Below are 19,309 nucleotides of genomic sequence, written 5' to 3'. Positions count from 1 at the left end.
AAAGTGACCCTACAGTTTATTAGCGGGTTCTAGGGCATCAAAATTGCATTTCCTTGAAACTGCATTCACTGATAGCGTGTATGTGTAATTATGTGTATTTCTATATCTTATGCTTACCCAATCTAAAAGCTCACGGCACGTGCCTGGTGTGTGTGTGTGTGTGTGTATTTATGTATTTTATATAGTGTGTGAAAGTCTGGGCTTGACCCCTGTGAAAGTCTATGGGCTTGACCCTTGCGAAAGTCTATGGGCTTGACCCCTGTGAAAGTCTATGGGCTTGACGGCCCGCCTGTATTAATAGGATACAGCTTTTTGGCACGTTGCACCTGTCGTCATGATAACTGATGCTTCTTCAATCACAACGTGATGTCAACACCAGTCACTTGTGCAGCTGAAACAGCCTCACAGTCACCCGTGAACTCATAGTAATTATATTATAATTATATATATATATATATATATATACATAATCTCACATTCTCTTCCTTGTTTTTCATATTGTAGACATGGATGATAATATATATAATATTAGTGGCAAATCGAGGAGAAGTAAGAATAAGGGGATTGCCAACCTTATGCAGACATCTGACCGGTTACAGGCTGCTAAGCGGCTGACGGAGGACAGCCCTACTGTAAGTGTAACCATCACTATTAGCACACACGTCCCTGCAGTTATACCAGTGTTTTGTAACCATGCAGCCATGAATGATGCCACACCTCCCCTGTTCTGTCCTGCAGGTCTCCTGTGTGGGCACGGCCGCCCCCATCCCGGCTGCCCCCAGGGACAAAATCGCCCCCTGGAGCTACGACCAGGCCTGGACGACTGGTGCGTAAATTACCGGAGAGTCTTGAGTTAGAGATTTGCGCGTTAGAATTTTTCCTTGTCTAGTAAAAAAGTATTTCCCGCAATCTCAATACCAGTCACTTTCGCAGCTGAAACAGCCTCACAGTAATCCGTGAACTCATAGGGGGACAAGTCGTTATATAATAAGAATATATGAATATACGTCATTTCACATTCGCTTCCTTGTTTTTCATATTGTAGCGGCGAACAGGAAGACTCCGAGGCAGGACGACTGGGAGGCCACGGCGAAGGACAACCCTGTTCCTGTGAGTGTAACCACTTTACATTTTTGGCATTTAGCAGACGCCTTATTCCAAAGTGACTTACAATCAGTACATTTGAGTAAGCAAGTGAGTCATCAATCCACCAGTCGTAGCAAACGTATTAATTAATAATAAAAAAAAAAATATATATATATACATGTATATATATATATATATATATATATATATATATATATATACTGGAGAGACAGTACGGAGCCCCCCTGGTGTCACATGGTAGATTTTTTTTTTTGATGTGTGAATTCGTTCCCTCGGTTTAGTAATCCGTTCCCTCTGTTTAGTAATTCGTTCCCTCGGTTTAGTAATTCGTTAGGGTTAAAGTTAGGGTTAGGATTAGGCCCTACGAGCCAGAATGATCGCAAGGATTAGGGTTAGGGTTAGAATCCTTGCGATCGTTCTGGCTCGTAGGGCCTAACCCTAACCCTAACGAATTACTAAACCGAGGGAACAGATTTACTAAATCGAGGGAACGGATTCACACATCAAATATTTTTTTTCTAGTGTGTGTGTGTGTGTGTGTGTGATGGGGGGGACCTTTTTCCGGATGGAGGTCTTTGAAAGAGGTGGTGACCAGGGTGGGAAGGATCACCGATGATCTTTCCTGCTCTCTTATTAATTTTAGGGACAAATATTTGTGATAGTAACACATTAGCCTATAGTTACACATTAGTTTAACTCCAAAATATATGACTCATAATTGGTGACATCCACAGAAGAATTCTCACAGGCCAAATCAACAATTTCCGCTACTGCAATCAATGGGGTTACAAAAGGTTCAAAAGGTTCATAAAAAAAAAAAAAGTTCATCAAAAGGTTACATCACACATCAACTCTGCATGTAAAGACTAGTATGTTGGCATTTACTTACTTATCTCAGACTCCAACACCTCTATGGTCTAATCAGGAGTCTGTCTCCTACATACATACATACATATTAACCTTTTTACGGGTAGACTACATACAGGTTAATATAATTTGTTTCTTATTCTTCTTCTGTTGGATTTAATGGCAGCTTGCATTCTTTTTTTTTCTTTTAATTTGTTTTTCAGATTTTATCCCTTTTTCACCCAATTTGGTATCCAATTGAACCCAACCTAGCATCCAATTATCCCCTGCCTATTGCGTAGGATCCGCCGCACGACCCCGTGGCCGGCAGCCCCAGAGGAGATCGCCAGGCAGACTAGCTGACTGGCTCCTCGAGCCCGAAACCGTTATTCCGGCACCCCGGGGGCGCTGTTGCGCGACGGATCCTTGTCCGGAAATAGTCCTATACCGCCCTCGGGAGCGGCCGCTCAATATGCCGCTCCCTGTGTGCCTCGGCCATATCCGGGTCTGGCGAGACCGGGATTCGATCCCAGTCCCCGGTGGGCAGCTTGCACTAGTGGCTAGTGCTTAGACCGCTACGCCACCGCAGGGCATGGCAGCTTGCATTCTTAACGTTGCACTACTGCTATCTTCTGGATTTAGCTAACTCCTACATTGTCCGATTTGTCAACTTTTCCATATCAGTCCTGTTCTCTTGAGAAAGCTGACCTGACCCTTCCTGCCCTGTCCACCTCCACCACACTCCAAACCTTCTCGTCAGTCCCTATCTTTTCAGTCCCTCCATCATTTCCTTTCTTTCTGACGTATATTTCCTGCAGTTAACAAGTGCATGTTAAACTGTTTCTTTTACCTGACAATAAGTCATAGTCCAGATGGATGCTATCCTATAATGTAGAGTTCCGTTCAAGTTACTATGCCCTATTCTTAGTCTTGTCATTACTACCTCCTCTTTTATATTTCCTTTCCCCACCCATCCACATCCACACATCCACACACACACACACACACACACACACACACACACACACACACACACACACACACACACACACACACACACACACACGTTTCAAAATCTTAGTAAAACAACACTTGGCAAATAGAGAAATTGACATTCCCTAATGTATATTAAAGGTGTATGTAAATGAAAATGTTTGTTTTTAGTTTAGTTTTAAGTTTAGTTTTAGTTGAGTTTAGGTTAGTTTGACTTTAGTTTAGTTTTAGTTATTTTCTTCCATTTTCTTTTAATTTTCTTTTAATTACACTCTGTTCTCTGTTGTCTGTTCTTTGTAATCATTTGTTTGTATTTGTGTTGTTATTGATTTCATTTGTATTGTTATTTTTGTGGACCCCAGGAAGACTAACTGTCACCATGGTGGCAGCTAATGGGGATCCTAATAATAAACAAATACACACACACACACACACACACACACACACACGGCCAGCGAAGCCGTGTCTGAGATGTGTCATGGTGTACACATGGTATGAGGCAGGCAGCAGCTGCAGCAGGCGGCTTGTTGATGTGTTGAATACTTATTTCCCCCACTGTATATAGTCTGGCGTGAATCTGTACTCAGCTGGACAGACGTTAGCTATCGGGGGACTTTCAGAGGAAGTGCCAGTCGTCTTCATGCAGGAAGCTTGGCTCTGCGTGACAATGACACGTGCATAGAAAGGTTTCAGTTCCGGCAGAGTTTGATTTCAATCATACTGTTATTTTACCCTCTCTAACTTTGTAGTTATTTTACATTGTAACACACAGCTATACTCACTGTAACTATAATCTATAGTAGTCCCAGGTCTAAACCTCAGTGAGTAGCCCTCCTGTGACTCAAGTTCAAGTTCAAGTTCAAGTTTATTTATCATTATATTGAAAGAAATATTGAAAGTATAAAATGCAACAAAATGCTTGGTGCAGAACAGCTCTTCAACATCAACATCATGAACAGTAAAGTGTAATATAAGTTACAATAATAGCAAAATGTATAAAACAGCAGGAATATAGTGCAAAAGATGTACAGGTCAGATGTAGATCGGATGGCATTTCTTGTGATTGAGTTTCATCCTGCAGGTTGGACAAGTCTGTGATATGGCAAGGCTCTCACTAATGCATGTTTGGCAGAACAGGTGACCACACTGGGAGGAAACAACAATTCTCCCACTCTCGACGATCTGAGGGGAGACAAAACAGAAGCACTCGTGTTTTCTGATGATTCGGAACCTCACATCCCCTACTATTATGATACAGTACAGTACACCCATTTCTCCATACACTTCTACAGACACTTCACTTTAATGGAAAAGTGGAGAGGATTTCACTCACTTTCTCATAGCTGTCCAGACAGATGGGACAACTGATGGTTCCTGCGGTTGATCTGTGAGCAACATAATCCATGTATCTTTTAAACCATAGTTTCATGCAGAGGAAATAATGCTACTATTTGCCCAAGTTATGGTTATGTTAGCCAGGTGGTTGGTCTCACCTGGCAACAGACTCCCGTTCTTCATCACTGCTCAGCACATAACTTTCATCTACGATCTGTAACGGGACGACAAGCCCAGGAAAATTAGGCCAACAGGAATTAAGAAAATGAAAATCAGAGGCAATACAAAGTGTCAATCAAATAACACGTGTTAAATTGCTGAGGTTTATACTATAGGATGTAAAACGTTTAATAATTATTTAATGAACTGCTGAATCATACTCACCACAACAGGTCCAGAGTCATCATTGGTGAGGTCCACAAATGAATTCTCACAGGTCAAATCAACTGCAATCAATGGGGCATCCATCAAAAGGTTACATCACACATCAACTCTGCATGTAAAGACTAGTATGTTGGCATACTTACTTATCTCAGACTCCAACACCTCTACAGTCGCATCCGGAGTCTGTCTCCTGTCTCTACCGTCTGCATATTGCATTAGCATTTGAACTGAGTCCACTATATGCTTCCATAAGAAACGGGGGACGTTCATTGTTTAACGTGTCAGTTTGTACTGAAGCCCTGAAGGTTGAGACAGAGGAGGTTCATTATTGTCTAACCAGAATCAGGAGCAGTTAGCTACATGAGCAGCGGTGGCTAGCTAGCCAAGGGTGCAAGCATAGCCTAATAATAAACAACCTGTATGAGTAACTGTACACATCTTTAATCTACACAGACAAGCAAACTAGCCAGCTAGTGTTATTATCCGGCAAGGTCCCTGTGCACAACTGAACTGGTCTCAACGATGCTAGCTATAGTAGCTACGCTTTCACCTCTCACACCGTTCATCAGCTTCTTGACCCACCTTCTGAAAAACAGCTGGATTAAAACATCAAATAAAAGGTCGCTGTTGATATCACGGTGTTTTCCAAAGGAGTATGGCGATCCAGGAGCTCTCACGTCAGTCTCCGCGTGTCCTGGTTAGTGAGTGTTGTAACTGGGCGGAGGAGGCGCAGGTTTACAGACTATCACATCGTGTTTGCTTCAGTTACATTGACATCTGAAGTACGAGGCGGTCTAGATGCGGTGCAGATCTGTGAATCGGCGCAAACGCTGCGCTTCGTAGATGCGATCAAACGACTGAAATGTGTTATTTTCGGCTCCAGTTGATGACGTCGGAATCTTTTAAAAAGACAGGAGGAGAAACTGTATAATAATAATAATAACCATTATTTGTATAGCACTTTTCCTGCAAACGTTGCAGCTCAAATGCTTTAATCTTTATGTAATCATCATTTAACCATTTAGTAATTTAAAGGCAATATTAAAAAGATGGGTTTTAATGATTTAAATGGGTTTTAATGGTTTCAATGGGTTTTAATGGGTTTTAGTGGTCAGTTAACAACTGGGAATCGTGATTGCATTGATGCATACATAATACTGCTCTTCTTCTACATGGAGACATTGACAATCCCAAACAAGAATACGCTCATTAGGCAGGTAACCGGTAACAAGTAACAACCATAGAAGAAACAACTCACTGAGGTTGCGTTCGTAAAATCACTCTGAGAGTGCCGGAGCGCACACTGGGTTCAACGTGACTGATTGATTGATTGATTGAAAACTTTATTAGAATGTTTGCAGAAGTAGGTACATGAAAGTACATATTACATACAAGGTCAACTAAAAGGATAAAAACCCAACTAAAAGGATAAAAACCCAAGAAAGCCACTGGCTTATTTCAATTGGGGTCCTTGAAAACTTAGGCCAAGGAACCTTAGGCCAAGGAACCAAGTCATTTGATTGGACAAGAGGCATTCCATGAGTTCTGATCAAATGTCAGAGCGAGTTTACGAACGCAACCACAAGAACTTTGAACGTTTTCGTTCGTTTTTGTTTTTCTGTCCCAATACAAACCTGCATTTCTGAAATAACATCAGCAACGAGCAGCTAGGCTAGGCCACACTCGTTTATGTAAGTGGCCGTGTATATATATGTGTATATATCTGGTTGATAAACAGTGAATAATATGTCTGTTATTATGTGTTATTATCATATTATGTGATAAATGCTAAACTACAACCAACGTTACCGTGGCAACCAATGGTAGCATAGCAACCCTACTCACCTAACGACAGATAACGGTTAGTTAGCAAGCTAGCTGCTAACTAGTTAGTTAGTTAGTTAGTTAGTTAGGTAGTTAGTCAGTTAGTTAGTTAGTTAGGTAGTTAGTTAGTTAGTTAGTTAGTTAGTTAGTCAGTCAGTTAGTTAGGTAGGTAGTTAGTCAGTTAGTTAGTTAGTTAGTTAGTTAGTAAGGTAGTTAGTTAGTTAGTTAGTTAGTCAGTCAGTTAGTTAGTTAGTTAGTTAGTTAGGTAGTTAGTTAGTCAGTTAGTTAGTTAGTTAGTTAGTTAGTTAGGTAGTTAGTCAGTTAGTTAGTTAGTTAGTTAGTTAGTTAGTTAGTTAGCCAGCTAAGATTCATACGGTTTACAGAGGTTTACATTAGTTAGGCAAGGCAAGTGTGTTTGTATAGCACATTTCATACAACAGGGGGCAATTCAGTGCTTTACATAATTCAGTGCTTTACATACAGAGTGCTTTACATTCATTCTTTTAAAAATACAGCAAGAAGAGCATAGTAAGAAAATAAAAATGACAATGAATAAAAGCAAATATAAGAAGAAAATTACATAACACGTTCAATAAGACAATAGTTAATAGCTAATGGATTAAAGACATTGATAGGAGTGTTTGTGTTTAATCATAACTGCTGCAAAACATGAAGATTTTGATTTATTTCGCTTTGATTTAATTATTTTGAGGGTTTGGGCCTTTGTCAACATTGCAGGCAGCAGCAGAAGCAACAACCAATCCAGGTCAAGTACCAGATGATGGACAACAAAGGACAACAAAGTTACCAAACTAAACCCAACCCAAGAGGTTAACATGGAGATGCAGGAGACGGCTGTACTAGTAGAGGTAAAGTGTTGTCTTCACCTGGCGAGTTCATTGCAACTTTAAAGAATTTTAAGGTTCAGTCAACTTTGGAACCGTTTAGGTCTTCGCACCTTCTTGCCCCCCCCTTAACAGCCTATCGTTCCCCTCGCCGTTCCATCAGGGTCCATTCTTCTCAGTGAGTCACGTACTCTTGAAACTTGTACAAACAAAAGAGATGATCATGATCTAATGGATTGATATCTTAAACGGAAGAATTACAAACGACAATGCGTCTATGAAGTAAATAAGAAAATCAGTCTTGGTAGCCTACATTTCATGCATAAAGTATTATAGGCCTAGTACTAATAGACCTAGACCTACGATGCTATTAAGAATGTGGAAAGATTTGAAGATTTTATGTTAATACACATTACATTTGACCACTTATGGTGTCGAACCAAATATGGTGTCCATGCGTCCGGGTGATGCGCGTGTAGGATGCAGCTGGATATACTTGAACAACAACAACAGCAGGAGGACAGTTGAACACAGAGAAGTTAGTCTGGCCATTGGTTCACATTGTTGTTTATGGTGTTTTAGTCACATCTTTTACTCCGCTATTTCAGCATCATGCAGGTAAGAATTTTATTTGATTAGATACACATTTTGCAGCATTTAGTGATCTCCGGTAAAGTGCCATTCGTGTAGTTAACTTAGCTAGCAGAGAATGAATGGCTGGCTACGCTGGAGAATCATCCTGTATTTGGACTGATCTGATCTCCTCGGGCTATGAAGGTTTTTTTTAAATTAATTTGTCTTTTTCTTTTCGCAGAATAAAGAGAATAGCGATCCTGAAGTGCTCCTAAGACCGGTAAGGGTTTCACCTCCACTGATATGTGTCAACAACTATAACAACTGACATAATGTAGCTTAGCTACTTCTTATTCCATTTCACATTTTAATGACTATCCAACATTAATTACTGGGCTTGCTTTCTCGTACTTCAGCATTGGCACCATTGGTTTCCTATGCTACTTTTTGAAACGCACCGTCTCTTTCATGTTATAAGCTTTGACACCTCAGTTCAGCTTTAACATGTGTAAACTGAGTCTGACTCCATTAAAATAACTTTCTTTCAGATGTTTTTATAGTGTTCAGACATTTTAAACTCTAAGCATTTGAGGTCTATTAGGTGTAATAATTAACAGATTTCTATGAGATGTCATTGGTTTCCTATGATGCACGTTTACAATTCACATCATATGTTAAGCTTGAAACCTCAATCCGACTTTAACATGTGGAGACTTACCCCACTTAATTCATTTCTTTACATAGTATTGGCATTTCTGAATCTACACGTTTAACGTTGAATTTTCATTGTTTCTTCAACAACTGGTGAATTGATGATTCACTTGCTTAGTTGAATGTACCGTTTGTAAGTCGCTTTGGAATAAGGTGTCTGCTAAATGCCAAAAATGTAAATGTAACATCCATTTCTATAATGCTGTCCTACCATGTTATGTCTAACGCTGGGTGTATGTTTTGATGATAGCTTACAACTCCACTGGGTCAGGGTCCACAGCAAGTTCTAGCGAACCCTCGGCCAGAGGCTGCAGACAAAAATGCCATCACAGGTAGGCACTGCCATCATAAACCATTCTACATGTGCAGTCTTTTGATATTTTTCAGATGGCACAGCAGACTTTCTTTGTGTAATTCATTGTCTGTGTATCCCCATTTCCCCACAGGTCCTGGGAGGGAGCCTGTCAGTTCCTCTTCTAGTTCACCTCCCCAGTAAGCATGCTTTCCCACAACACTCATGTCTTGTTAAAGGCTTAAAAATGACTCGGATAACAAGGATTTAAGAATATTCTAATGTGAGGTATTTTGCTCTGTGCATTTCATGTCTTCTGTCATTGTTTACATCACTGACACTTAGGGAGATGACTGGGTGATGGTTTGTTTGTTTGTTTGTGGAAGATGTTTGTCTTAAATAGAACCGTAGGCCTATTCTGTAAAGGTTGAATCTCCCTGGTGTTGTGTTTAGGTTTCCAACAAATGTGCTTTTTATTTAAACAGTAAATTCACCATCAAAGACTTTGACTTCGGACGGCCCCTGGGGAAGGGCAAGTTTGGGAACGTGTACCTGGCGCGGGAAAAACAGACCAAGGTTATTGTGGCGCTGAAAGTTCTGTTCAAGTCACAGATGGAAAAAGAGGGTGTCGAGCACCAGCTGCGAAGGGAGATCGAGATCCAGTCCCATCTTAGGTCGGTACCCGGGCTTTGAGTTTAATTCACAACCTTGTGATGGAATCCTGTCTGTTAAATCTCCTCAGCATTTGTGTTGCCTTGATAGCCATTCACATCTATATTTGTCCTATGTCAGTTAAATAACTCGTTTTATATATATTTTTAGCTAGGATGCATTCATGTCTAGAGACTATGTAAACTAATTTTTTAACTAAATGCTAGCAAGTGGCTTTCAGCCAGCTTTTGTTGTGAACACAATTCTTGCTTAACATAACCACATGTTTATGTATTTACGAAGGTCAGTGAATTAATCTTTCTTTCCCCTTTCTCAAGACATCCCAACATCTTGCGCTTCTACAACTACTTCTATGACCGCACGCGGGTGTTCCTGATCCTGGAGTACGCTCCCCGAGGGGAGATGTATAAAGAGCTGCAGCGAGCTGGGCGCTTTGATGACCAGCGCACTGCCACGGTAAAAGCAGTGTCCATGTGTGAATCGCAAATCGTGACGTTAGAATTATAAGGTTCTATCTCCTTATTTGGTCAAAATTTTGTTTTTTACATAATCTGATCCATTAGGTGTTTATTAATGCCTGTGTGGTGTTATTTTTAAAATGTTTACATTTTTTAGTTAGTAATTACAAAGGTTCCATCTCACAAAACATAATGGAATGTAAAAACTTTGACGCTCAATATCTCTGAACTACCCTAAACGGAGATAGAACCTTATCATTCTGAGCTCACGAAATGTCTTTCCTCAACACCATGCCTCCTCCAAAAATGTTATATATAAGATGGTCCCAGTGGAGGAACCTCTGATCTTCTATGATGATGTTGGAGAAGGTGAGAGGATTTGGGATTTGGGACAGCCCTGTCATTTCTTAAGCCAAGACGATGCAACAGCTGAGATGAAACTGCCTAGTTTCGAAACTGCACTGATCTAAACCGTATAAGATGATGAAACTAAAATGATCGTGCTATCTCCCTATTGCTAATTCCCTCACTGTAACAACACATGTTAGCCAAGCTAACACCATTTTGCTAAATTCAGCCACTTCATTAGGCACTCCACTAATACATGTTTATTCATTCCTAAATAGCCATGTGTTTAATTTGCTCTGGAAAAACCCAATCACAGATTTTAGATAATTTTGCAATGTGAGTCTGGAAAATAAGTCGTAAATAAGTGCAGATTTCACCCCCCCAAAAAATCTAAATTCTGAGTAATCTATTGGTTTTCTTCTCTATCCAATCACTCGAATTGTAACGTTTGTAACAGGATGTTGTATACGCAGTTGAGTTACCATGGCTGGCATTATGGCCTGATTATGGCCTCAGTAAGTTTGGGCCAGTTTTGGGAACGAGGCACGGCACATGAGGTTTGACATGTCTTTAATTTGATTAAAAATGTATTGTTCAAAGCTGACCAGAAGTGATCTAACATCTGCAAATGGCCTTTTTTTTTCAGTACATGGAGGAGTTGGCGGATGCGATGATGTACTGCCATGAGAGGAAGGTGATCCACCGTGACATCAAACCAGAGAACCTCCTGCTCGGCTTCCGCGGAGAGCTGAAAATCGCTGACTTCGGTTGGTCCGTCCACGCACCGTCCCTGAGGTGAGAGGTCACTGAAACCCATTCCAGCCGCAAACTGGACTGAGTCGATGTGTGCTGTGCAGTCAAGGTCTTGGCCACGGCTGGCTAGCTTACGCTCTCAGTCACTCACTGCAAATCTAACACCCCCCCCCCCCTTAATGTTTTGAGTTAAGGTGTATTTCTATTATGTGGAGACAGTGGTGCTTTGTAGACAACCGTATGTTACCCCCCCCCCTCTAGACGCCATACGATGTGTGGAACACTGGACTACCTTCCCCCAGAGATGATTGAGGGGCGCACCCATGACGAAAAGGTGGACCTGTGGTGCATAGGGGTACTCTGCTACGAGTGTTTGGTTGGAAAACCCCCGTTTGAAACTGCCAGCCACTCTGACACGTACAAGAGGATCACAAAGGTTCGCATATTTTGGAGGGAGACGGATTGAAAAGAATGTCTTTTTGTCATTTAGAAACATTTGCTGACAAGTTGAGAATGAAATCATTATTTTACATCTCCCTTGCAATGGATATAGATATGCAACCAAGGCTGTTGTAGATAGTGAGACTGACTGATTACTGATTCCCTGGGTTGTAGGTGGACTTGCAGTTCCCCAAGGTGGTGTCTGATGGGGCGCGGGACCTGATCTCAAAGCTCCTCTGCTACAGCCCGGCCATGCGTCTGCCCCTGCAGAGTGTGATTGACCACCCATGGGTGCGAGCCAACTCACGGCGGGTCCTACCCCCAGTCTGCACTGCCAAGAAACCCTAAAGACAAGCACCCTGCCTTCGTCCCCGGGTCGTGTTATTGTGTGAATTTTTATTCAGATTTTTCTGTCAACATTCCATTTACAAATGTAAGATGAGCACATGCTAAAACAAAAAATAATATTTTAATAAAGCATGATTTAAAAAACAAAACAAATATAAAACAACGTTCATGTTAAAAACGAAAAGTGCATGTTGAGTATACACATTACATTTGACCAGTGGTGTGCCGTCAGGGCCAGCAAGGCCTTCTCTGCTGGCCTAAACATCATCAGAATATACATTTTATTTTAATATATTTTTTCCACAAATATGTATTAATGATTCCCCATAGTCTATTCTCTTCATTTCATAGCTTTCCTCTTGGTTGCGCTGCTTCCAGTCTCCGATTGAGATTTGGAGGGCTGGCCTTTATGTTAGAGCTTTTATCCAATCAAAATGTGTTGCTAGGGGGCTCCAAAATCTGCCTGCCTGCACGTTAAGCGGTGCCGCGGATTCGACCTGTAACTTAACGTTGGAACGAGAAAACCTGTGGCGTTCCTAGTAAACCTACGTAGATGCGAGCAAAAGCAACAACGGCGCCTGCTGGAAGGCTCAATGATGTCAGCACCCAGCACGTCTTTTGATTGGATACGCACTATTGATACGCACTATTGATACGCACTATTGATATTCACTATTGAGATGCGTATATGCCGGTAGATGTGAAACTTTTGAAAGTGCGCAGGGAAACGGAGCATCACAACGAAAGCTTTCGTTGACTGATCGATAATACTGATCGATTGTGTCCTGTTTTTGGGTAAACAATAACTATCATTTAGGGGACACGATGAAAGCACCGAGTCCACAAACAGAGGAAACTACGTTGAGCTTATTTCTTTTCTGGCTGAAAACAACCCAGATTTACATTACCACCTGTCCACAAACAAAGTGTTTACTGGGACGTCAGGCAAAATACAAAACGACCTGATTTTTGCTATTGCTTAAGTGATGGGAGAAGAGATCAAAATGGAGATTAAAAAGGCACCCTTTGTCGCTATTATGGTGGACGAGACGACAGACGTGGGTAATGTAGCGATCTTAAAGATGTTAGTTTAACACTCTTCATTGTAAATGCGGATTTATTGATTAAAAATGCTTCGGAAATATTAATATAACTCTGTTGTACTTGTCTGACTATGTTAAGGTGATGCAACGCCCGGTTATACTGTGTTTCTGTCTAGTTTCTAGAGCCATGGCGTCATAACGATGGTATTAAGAGGTAGAATAATTCAGGTAGGAATGTGTCGGACATCACTGAAGGCCTAGGTGTGAAATGCACCGCCCGCCACTGCATTTGACCACTTATGGTGTCGAACCAAATATGGTGTCCATGCGTCCGGGTGGCGAATTTGCGAAACCTAGGATGGTAGGGGAAGGCAGGGCAATACCGCTACCTGATTGGTTGGCGAAGCACTCGTGATGAGCCCCCTCATTGGCTGGCGAGTCTACCATCTAATTAGCCAGACTCCTTGCTATAAGAAGTTAGAAGTCATAAGGAAACATGTTTATTGACTGGGCAACACAGTGTAAATACAGTAAACATCTGAAAGAAAGTTATTTTAATGGAGTCAGACTCAGTTTACACATGTTAAAGCTGAACTGAGGTGTCAAAGCTTATAACATGAAAGAGACGGTGCGTTTCAAAAAGTATCATAGGAAACCAATGGTGCCAATGCTGAAGTAGGAGAAAGCAAGCCCAGTAATTCATGTTGGATAGTCATTAAAATGTGAAATGGAATAAGAAGTAGCTAAGCTACATTATGTCAGTTGTTATAGTTGTTGACACATATCGGTGGAGGTGAAACCCTTACCGGTCTTAGGAGCACTTCAGGCTCGTTATTCTCTTTATTCTGCGAAAAGAAAAAGACAAATTAATTAAAAAAAAACCTTCATAGCCCGAGGAGATCAGATCAGTCCAAATACAGGATGATTCTCCAGCGTAGCCAGCCATTCATTCTCTGCTAGCTAAGTTAACTACACAAATGGCACTTTACCGGAGATCACTAAATGCTGCAAAATGTGTATCTAATCAAATACAATTCTTACCTGCATGATGCTGAAATAGCGGAGTAAAAGATGTGACTAAAACACCATAAACAACAATGTGAACCAATGCCCAGACTAACTTCTCTGTGTTCAACTGTCCTCCTGCTGTTGTTGTTGTTGTTATTCAAGTATATCCAGCTGCATCCTACACGCGCATCACCCGGATGGTAGGGGAAGGCAGGGCAATACCGCTACCTTATTGGTTGGCGAAGCACTCGTGATGAGCCCCCTCATTGGCTGGCGAGTCTACCATCTATTTAGCCAGACTCCTTGCTATGTGTGACGTGTGTGTCTCAGGTACATCTCTACAGCGTGTTGTGTGACGTGTGTGTCTCAGGTTCATCTCTACAGCGTGTTGTGTGACGTGTGTGTCTCAGGTACATCTCTACAGTGTGTTGTGTGACGTGTGTCTCAGGTTCATCTCTACAGCGTGTTGTGTGACGTGTGTGTCTCAGGTTCATCTCTACAGTGTGTTGTGTGACGTGTGTGTCTCAGGTTCATCTCTACAGCGTGTTGTGTGACGTGTGTGTCTCAGGTTCATCTCTACAGCGTGTTGTGTGACGTGTGTGTCTCAGGTTCATCTCTACAGTGTGTTGTGTGACGTGTGTGTCTCAGTTACATCTCTACAGCGTGTTGTGTGACGTGTGTGTCTCAGGTTCATCTCTACAGCGTGTTGTGTGACGTGTGTGTCTCAGGTTCATCTCTACAGCGTGTTGTGTGACGTGTGTGTCTCAGGTTCATCTCTACAGCGTGTTGTGTGACGTGTGTGTCTCAGGTTCATCTCTACAGCGTGTTGTGTGACGTGTGTGTCTCAGGTTCGAGCACTTCAGCGTGTTGTGTGAACTGCTTCCCGTGGCAGTATATATATATATATATATATATATATATATATATATATAACATATAACCCACATATTAGTGGGGAGAACAAGTATTTGATACACTGCTGATTTTGCAGGTTTTCCCACTTAGAAAGAATGTAGAGGTCTGTAATGTTTATCATAGGTACACTTCAACTGTGAGAGACGGAATCTAAAACAAAAATCCAGAAAATCACATTGTATGACTTTTAAATAATTAATTTGCATTTTATTGTATGAAATAAGTATTTGATCACCTACCAACCAGTAATAATTCCGGCTCTCACAGACCTGTTAGTTTTTCTTTAACTGCTCCTCCTGAGACATCTACTACCCCCCAGCACTGTGTCTCCTGAGACACCTGCATCCCCCCCCCCCCAATACTGTTTCTCCTGAGACATCTACTACCTCCCAGCACTGTGTCTCCTGAGATACCTGCATCCCCCCCCCCCCAATACTGTTTCTCCTGAGACATCTACTACCCCCCAGCACTGTGTCTCCTGAGACATCTACTACCCCCCAGCACTGTGTCTCCTGAGACATCTACTACCCCCCAGCACTGTGTCTCCTGAGATACCTGCATCCCCCCCCCAATACTGTTTCTCCTGAGACATCTACTACCTCCCAGCACTGTGTCTCCTGAGACACCTGCATCCCCCCCCCCATACTGTTTCTCCTGAGACATCTACTACCTCCCAGCACTGTGTCTCCTGAGACACCTGCATCCCCCCCCCCAATACTGTTTCTCCTGAGACATCTACTACCTCCCAGTACTGTGTCTCCTGAGACACCTGCATCCCCCCCCCCAATACTGCTCCTCCTGAGACATCTACTACCCCCCAGCACTGTGTCTCCTGAGACATCTACTACCCCCCAGCACTGTGTCTCCTGAGACACATGCACCCCCCCCCCCCCCCCCCCCATACTGTTTCTCCTGAGACATCTACTACCCCCTTGTACCATTTCACCAATGTCTATAAATCTTTGTTCTTCTATGGCCCCTAGCCTATGCATAGACTACTTTTCCTGCTATGACTGTTGGGTAGGTGATTCACTTACTTAGTCAAATGTATGATTGTAAGTTGCTTTGGAATAAGGCGTCTGCTAAATGCCAAACATTTAATGTAGTGCTGGGCTGTGAGTATGGTGGATATCCCTGTGGGGGATCACATTGTTAAGCTTTAATTGAGTTAATATTGTAAATATTTAAATTACCTTTGAGGCACAGGAACTGGGGGAGGGGTCCATCTGAGCAAATCAGCATAAGTAATCATTCTACACCTGAGACCATGGAGACCAGTTCATTCTACACCTGAGACAATGGAGACCAGTTCATAAGAAAACATTCTACACTTTAGACAATGGAGACCAGTTCATAAGTAATCATTCTACACCTGAGACAATGGAAACCAGTTCATAAGTAATCATTCTACACCTGAGACAATGGAGACCAGTTCATAATCATTACACCTGAGACAACAGAGACCAGTTCAGTAATCATTCTACACCTAAGACAACAAGACACAAGTCCCAGTAGAGGACTTGAGTTGGGCCCTCATGCCACCCTCATGGAGTCAGTTTGGTCAGAAACATGCACACAAGTAAGTCTCTGGAGGTCATTCTGTAGGGCTCTGGCAGTGCTCCTCGCATGATGGCCCGTCTCCCGGTATCTCCTCTACGATGTTGAGACTGTGCTTGGACACACAGCAAACCTTGCGCCGGCACATATGGATGTGCCATCCTGGAGGAGCTGTACTACCTGTGCAAGCTGAATGGGCTGGAGGTAGCGCCTCATGCTACCAGTAGTGACAAGGGCACTATAGCAACATGCAAAACTAGAGAAAACTCAGTCAGGAAGGATAAGGAGAGAGAAACTGTCTGTGGCCACCACCTGCATGACCATTTCCTTTTTGGGGGTTGTCTTACTGTTGCCTCTCCTGTCCACCTGTTGTTGCTTTCATTTGCACCAAAGCAGGTGAAATGGATTAACAGAAAAATGTTTAAAGGAATAACTAATGAAGGGACAGATGGACAAAAACACTGAAGTAAGTATGGACGAACAGAGGGATGGAAGAACAACATAATGAACAGAGGAAAGAATGTAAGAAATGAAGAACAAAATAATGAACAGAGGAAAGAATGTAAGAAATGAAGAAGAAAAGAAACCCTGTTACAAACCAGGGCCAGCCCAAAGCATGTAGCCTGTTTTTTTGTTGTTAACATAGTTAACTATGGTTCACTTTATTTATTTGGAATATTTTAGACTCTTAAATTGATTGTTCACTGCTATTTATGTAAAAAAATATTTTGGTGTTTATTTGTGTTCATTTGTCATTGTCTTTAGTTATAGACCTTGATATGTGCAAGATTGTTGCTTTTATAGTTTAAATGTTGACTATTATTTTGAATAATTTGCAGTTGTAAATTGTTATTTAGTTTCTACAGTAGCCTATAGCTGTTTTGTAGTTAACAGAACAATTTTCTAGGGTTCACTTTATTTATTTGGAATATTTTGCACTCTTAAATTGATTGTTCATTGCTATTTATTTGTCAAAAATATTTGGGTTTTTATTGGTGTACATTTGTCATTGTCTTTACTTATAGACCTTGATATGTGCAAGGTTGTTGCTTTTAATGTTTACATTTTGACTTCATTATTTTGAATAGTTGTAAATTGTTATTTAGCTTCTACAGTAGTCTATCGCTGGTGTTTGTTTTGTAGTTAACAGAACAATGTGTTCACTTTATTTATTTTGAATATTTGTATTTACTTGTCAAAAATATATATTTTTATTGGTGTTCTTTTGTCATTGTGTTTATTTATAGACCTTGTTATGTGCAAGTTTGTTGCTTTTATAAAACAATCTTGCTTAGAGCCACAAAAGTCCCAGGGCCGGCCGAATGAACAAACATGAACAAGGAAGAACAACAAAAACGAACTAACAGAAGAATGAAAGAATGGTTACACAAAAGAAAGAACAGGAGAACAAACAGAAGAATGAAAAAGATGAAGAACAGACAGATGGAAGAACTGGCAGAAAACAACAACTGAGGAACGAGCTGCTATCGGGAGCCAGTGAAGGGTGTGAAGGAGGTGGGAAATATGAGAGAATTTGAGGAGGTTGAAAACCAGACGGGCAGAAGCATTCTGGATGAGTTGCAGAGGTCTGATGACGGAGGTGGAGACTCCGGCCAGGAGTGCGTTGCAGTAGTCAAGGCGAGAGATGACCAGTGACTGGACCAAGAGTTGAGCTGCTTCTCTGGTGAGGAATGGACGTATCCTTCTGATGTTGTAGAGGATGAATCTGCAGGAGCGCACTGTTGCTGCGATGTTGTCCGCACAGGATAGGCGGTTGTCCAGGATCACTCCAAGGTTCTTGGCTGTCTGGGAGGAGGTTGCAGTAGAGTTCTCAACTGTGATGGAGAGGTCTTGGAGAGGGCAGGGTTTCCCAGGGAGGAAGAGTAGCTCAGTGTTGTTAAGGTTGAGATTGAGGTGGTGGGCTGACATCCATGTAGAGATGTCAGCAAGAAATGCAGAGACACGTGTTGCCACATGTTGGTCAGAGGGGGGAGGGGAGACAGGAAGAGTTGAGTGTCGTCTGCATCGCTGTGGTAGAAGAACCCATGTGAGGAGATTACCGAGCCAAGAGACTTGGCATAGAGGGAGAACAGTAAGTCCCCTAGGACAGTCGTGCAGCTCGATTGTCATTTGCCAGAGAACACCAGGATTGGCATGTTCGCCATTGGCGCCCCGTTCTCACCACAGATAAGAACAGGTTCACACTGAACACATGTGACAGACGTGAAAGAGTCTGGAAACACAGTGGCAAACGTTATGCCTTGCTGAAATGCCTAACCAAGGCCTTGCTAAAATGCTTACCCAAGGCCTTGCTAAATGCCTACCCAAACCCATGCCGAAATGCCTACCCAAGGCCTTGCTAAAATGCCTATCTACCCAAGGCCTTGCTGAAATTACTACCCTAACATCTTTCTGAAATTACGACCCTAACATCTGGCTGAAATAACTACCCTAACGTCTTGCTGAAATTACTATCCTAACGTATTGTAGAAATGGCTACTCTAACATCTTGTTGAAATGCCTACCCTGACTACCCTTTCTTGCTGAAATGATGTAGAGAGAGTAAACCAAAACTACGGGACTATGGATGAAACTATGGAACTATGGATGAAAAATTGTGCTGAAATGATGCAGAGAGAGTAAACCAAAACTACAGGACTATGGATGAAACATTCTGGTGCATTCTTTGATGTACCCTGTCAATCCCAAATACACAATAAGAAAAATAATTTAAAAAATAAAAAAACCTACTCATTCTACTCTCACAGCTTTAGGTAGAAAGGTCCAATCCATGAATGCATGGTTGAAACCAATGGTCCTACCTGGTGATGCTTCCCAGTCTACGATATGTCATTA

At 41.9% G+C, this 19,309-nt stretch overlaps 1 protein-coding gene across 1 annotated transcript; it reads left to right on the top strand.

Moving 5' to 3' along the window:
• Positions 1–575: 575 nt before the first annotated feature.
• LOC308164004 (aurora kinase B-like) lies at positions 576–11,930 on the top strand (the record flags this gene model as incomplete). Its single annotated transcript, XM_080538171.1, has 8 exons — positions 576–632; positions 739–826; positions 9,065–9,110; positions 9,396–9,584; positions 9,900–10,038; positions 11,035–11,183; positions 11,403–11,577; positions 11,757–11,930. The coding sequence occupies 8 exons, from the start codon at positions 576–578 to the stop codon at positions 11,928–11,930; spliced, it is 1,017 nt and encodes a 338-aa protein (XP_080394297.1).
• Between the last annotated feature and the right edge of the window lie 7,379 nt (positions 11,931–19,309).

Source organism: Nansenia antarctica, assembly GCF_963989245.1.
Source record: "Nansenia antarctica genome assembly, chromosome: 8".
In the NCBI taxonomy this organism is placed as follows: domain Eukaryota; kingdom Metazoa; phylum Chordata; class Actinopteri; order Argentiniformes; family Microstomatidae; genus Nansenia; species Nansenia antarctica.
This window is presented reverse-complemented; position numbering and strand designations above follow the sequence as displayed.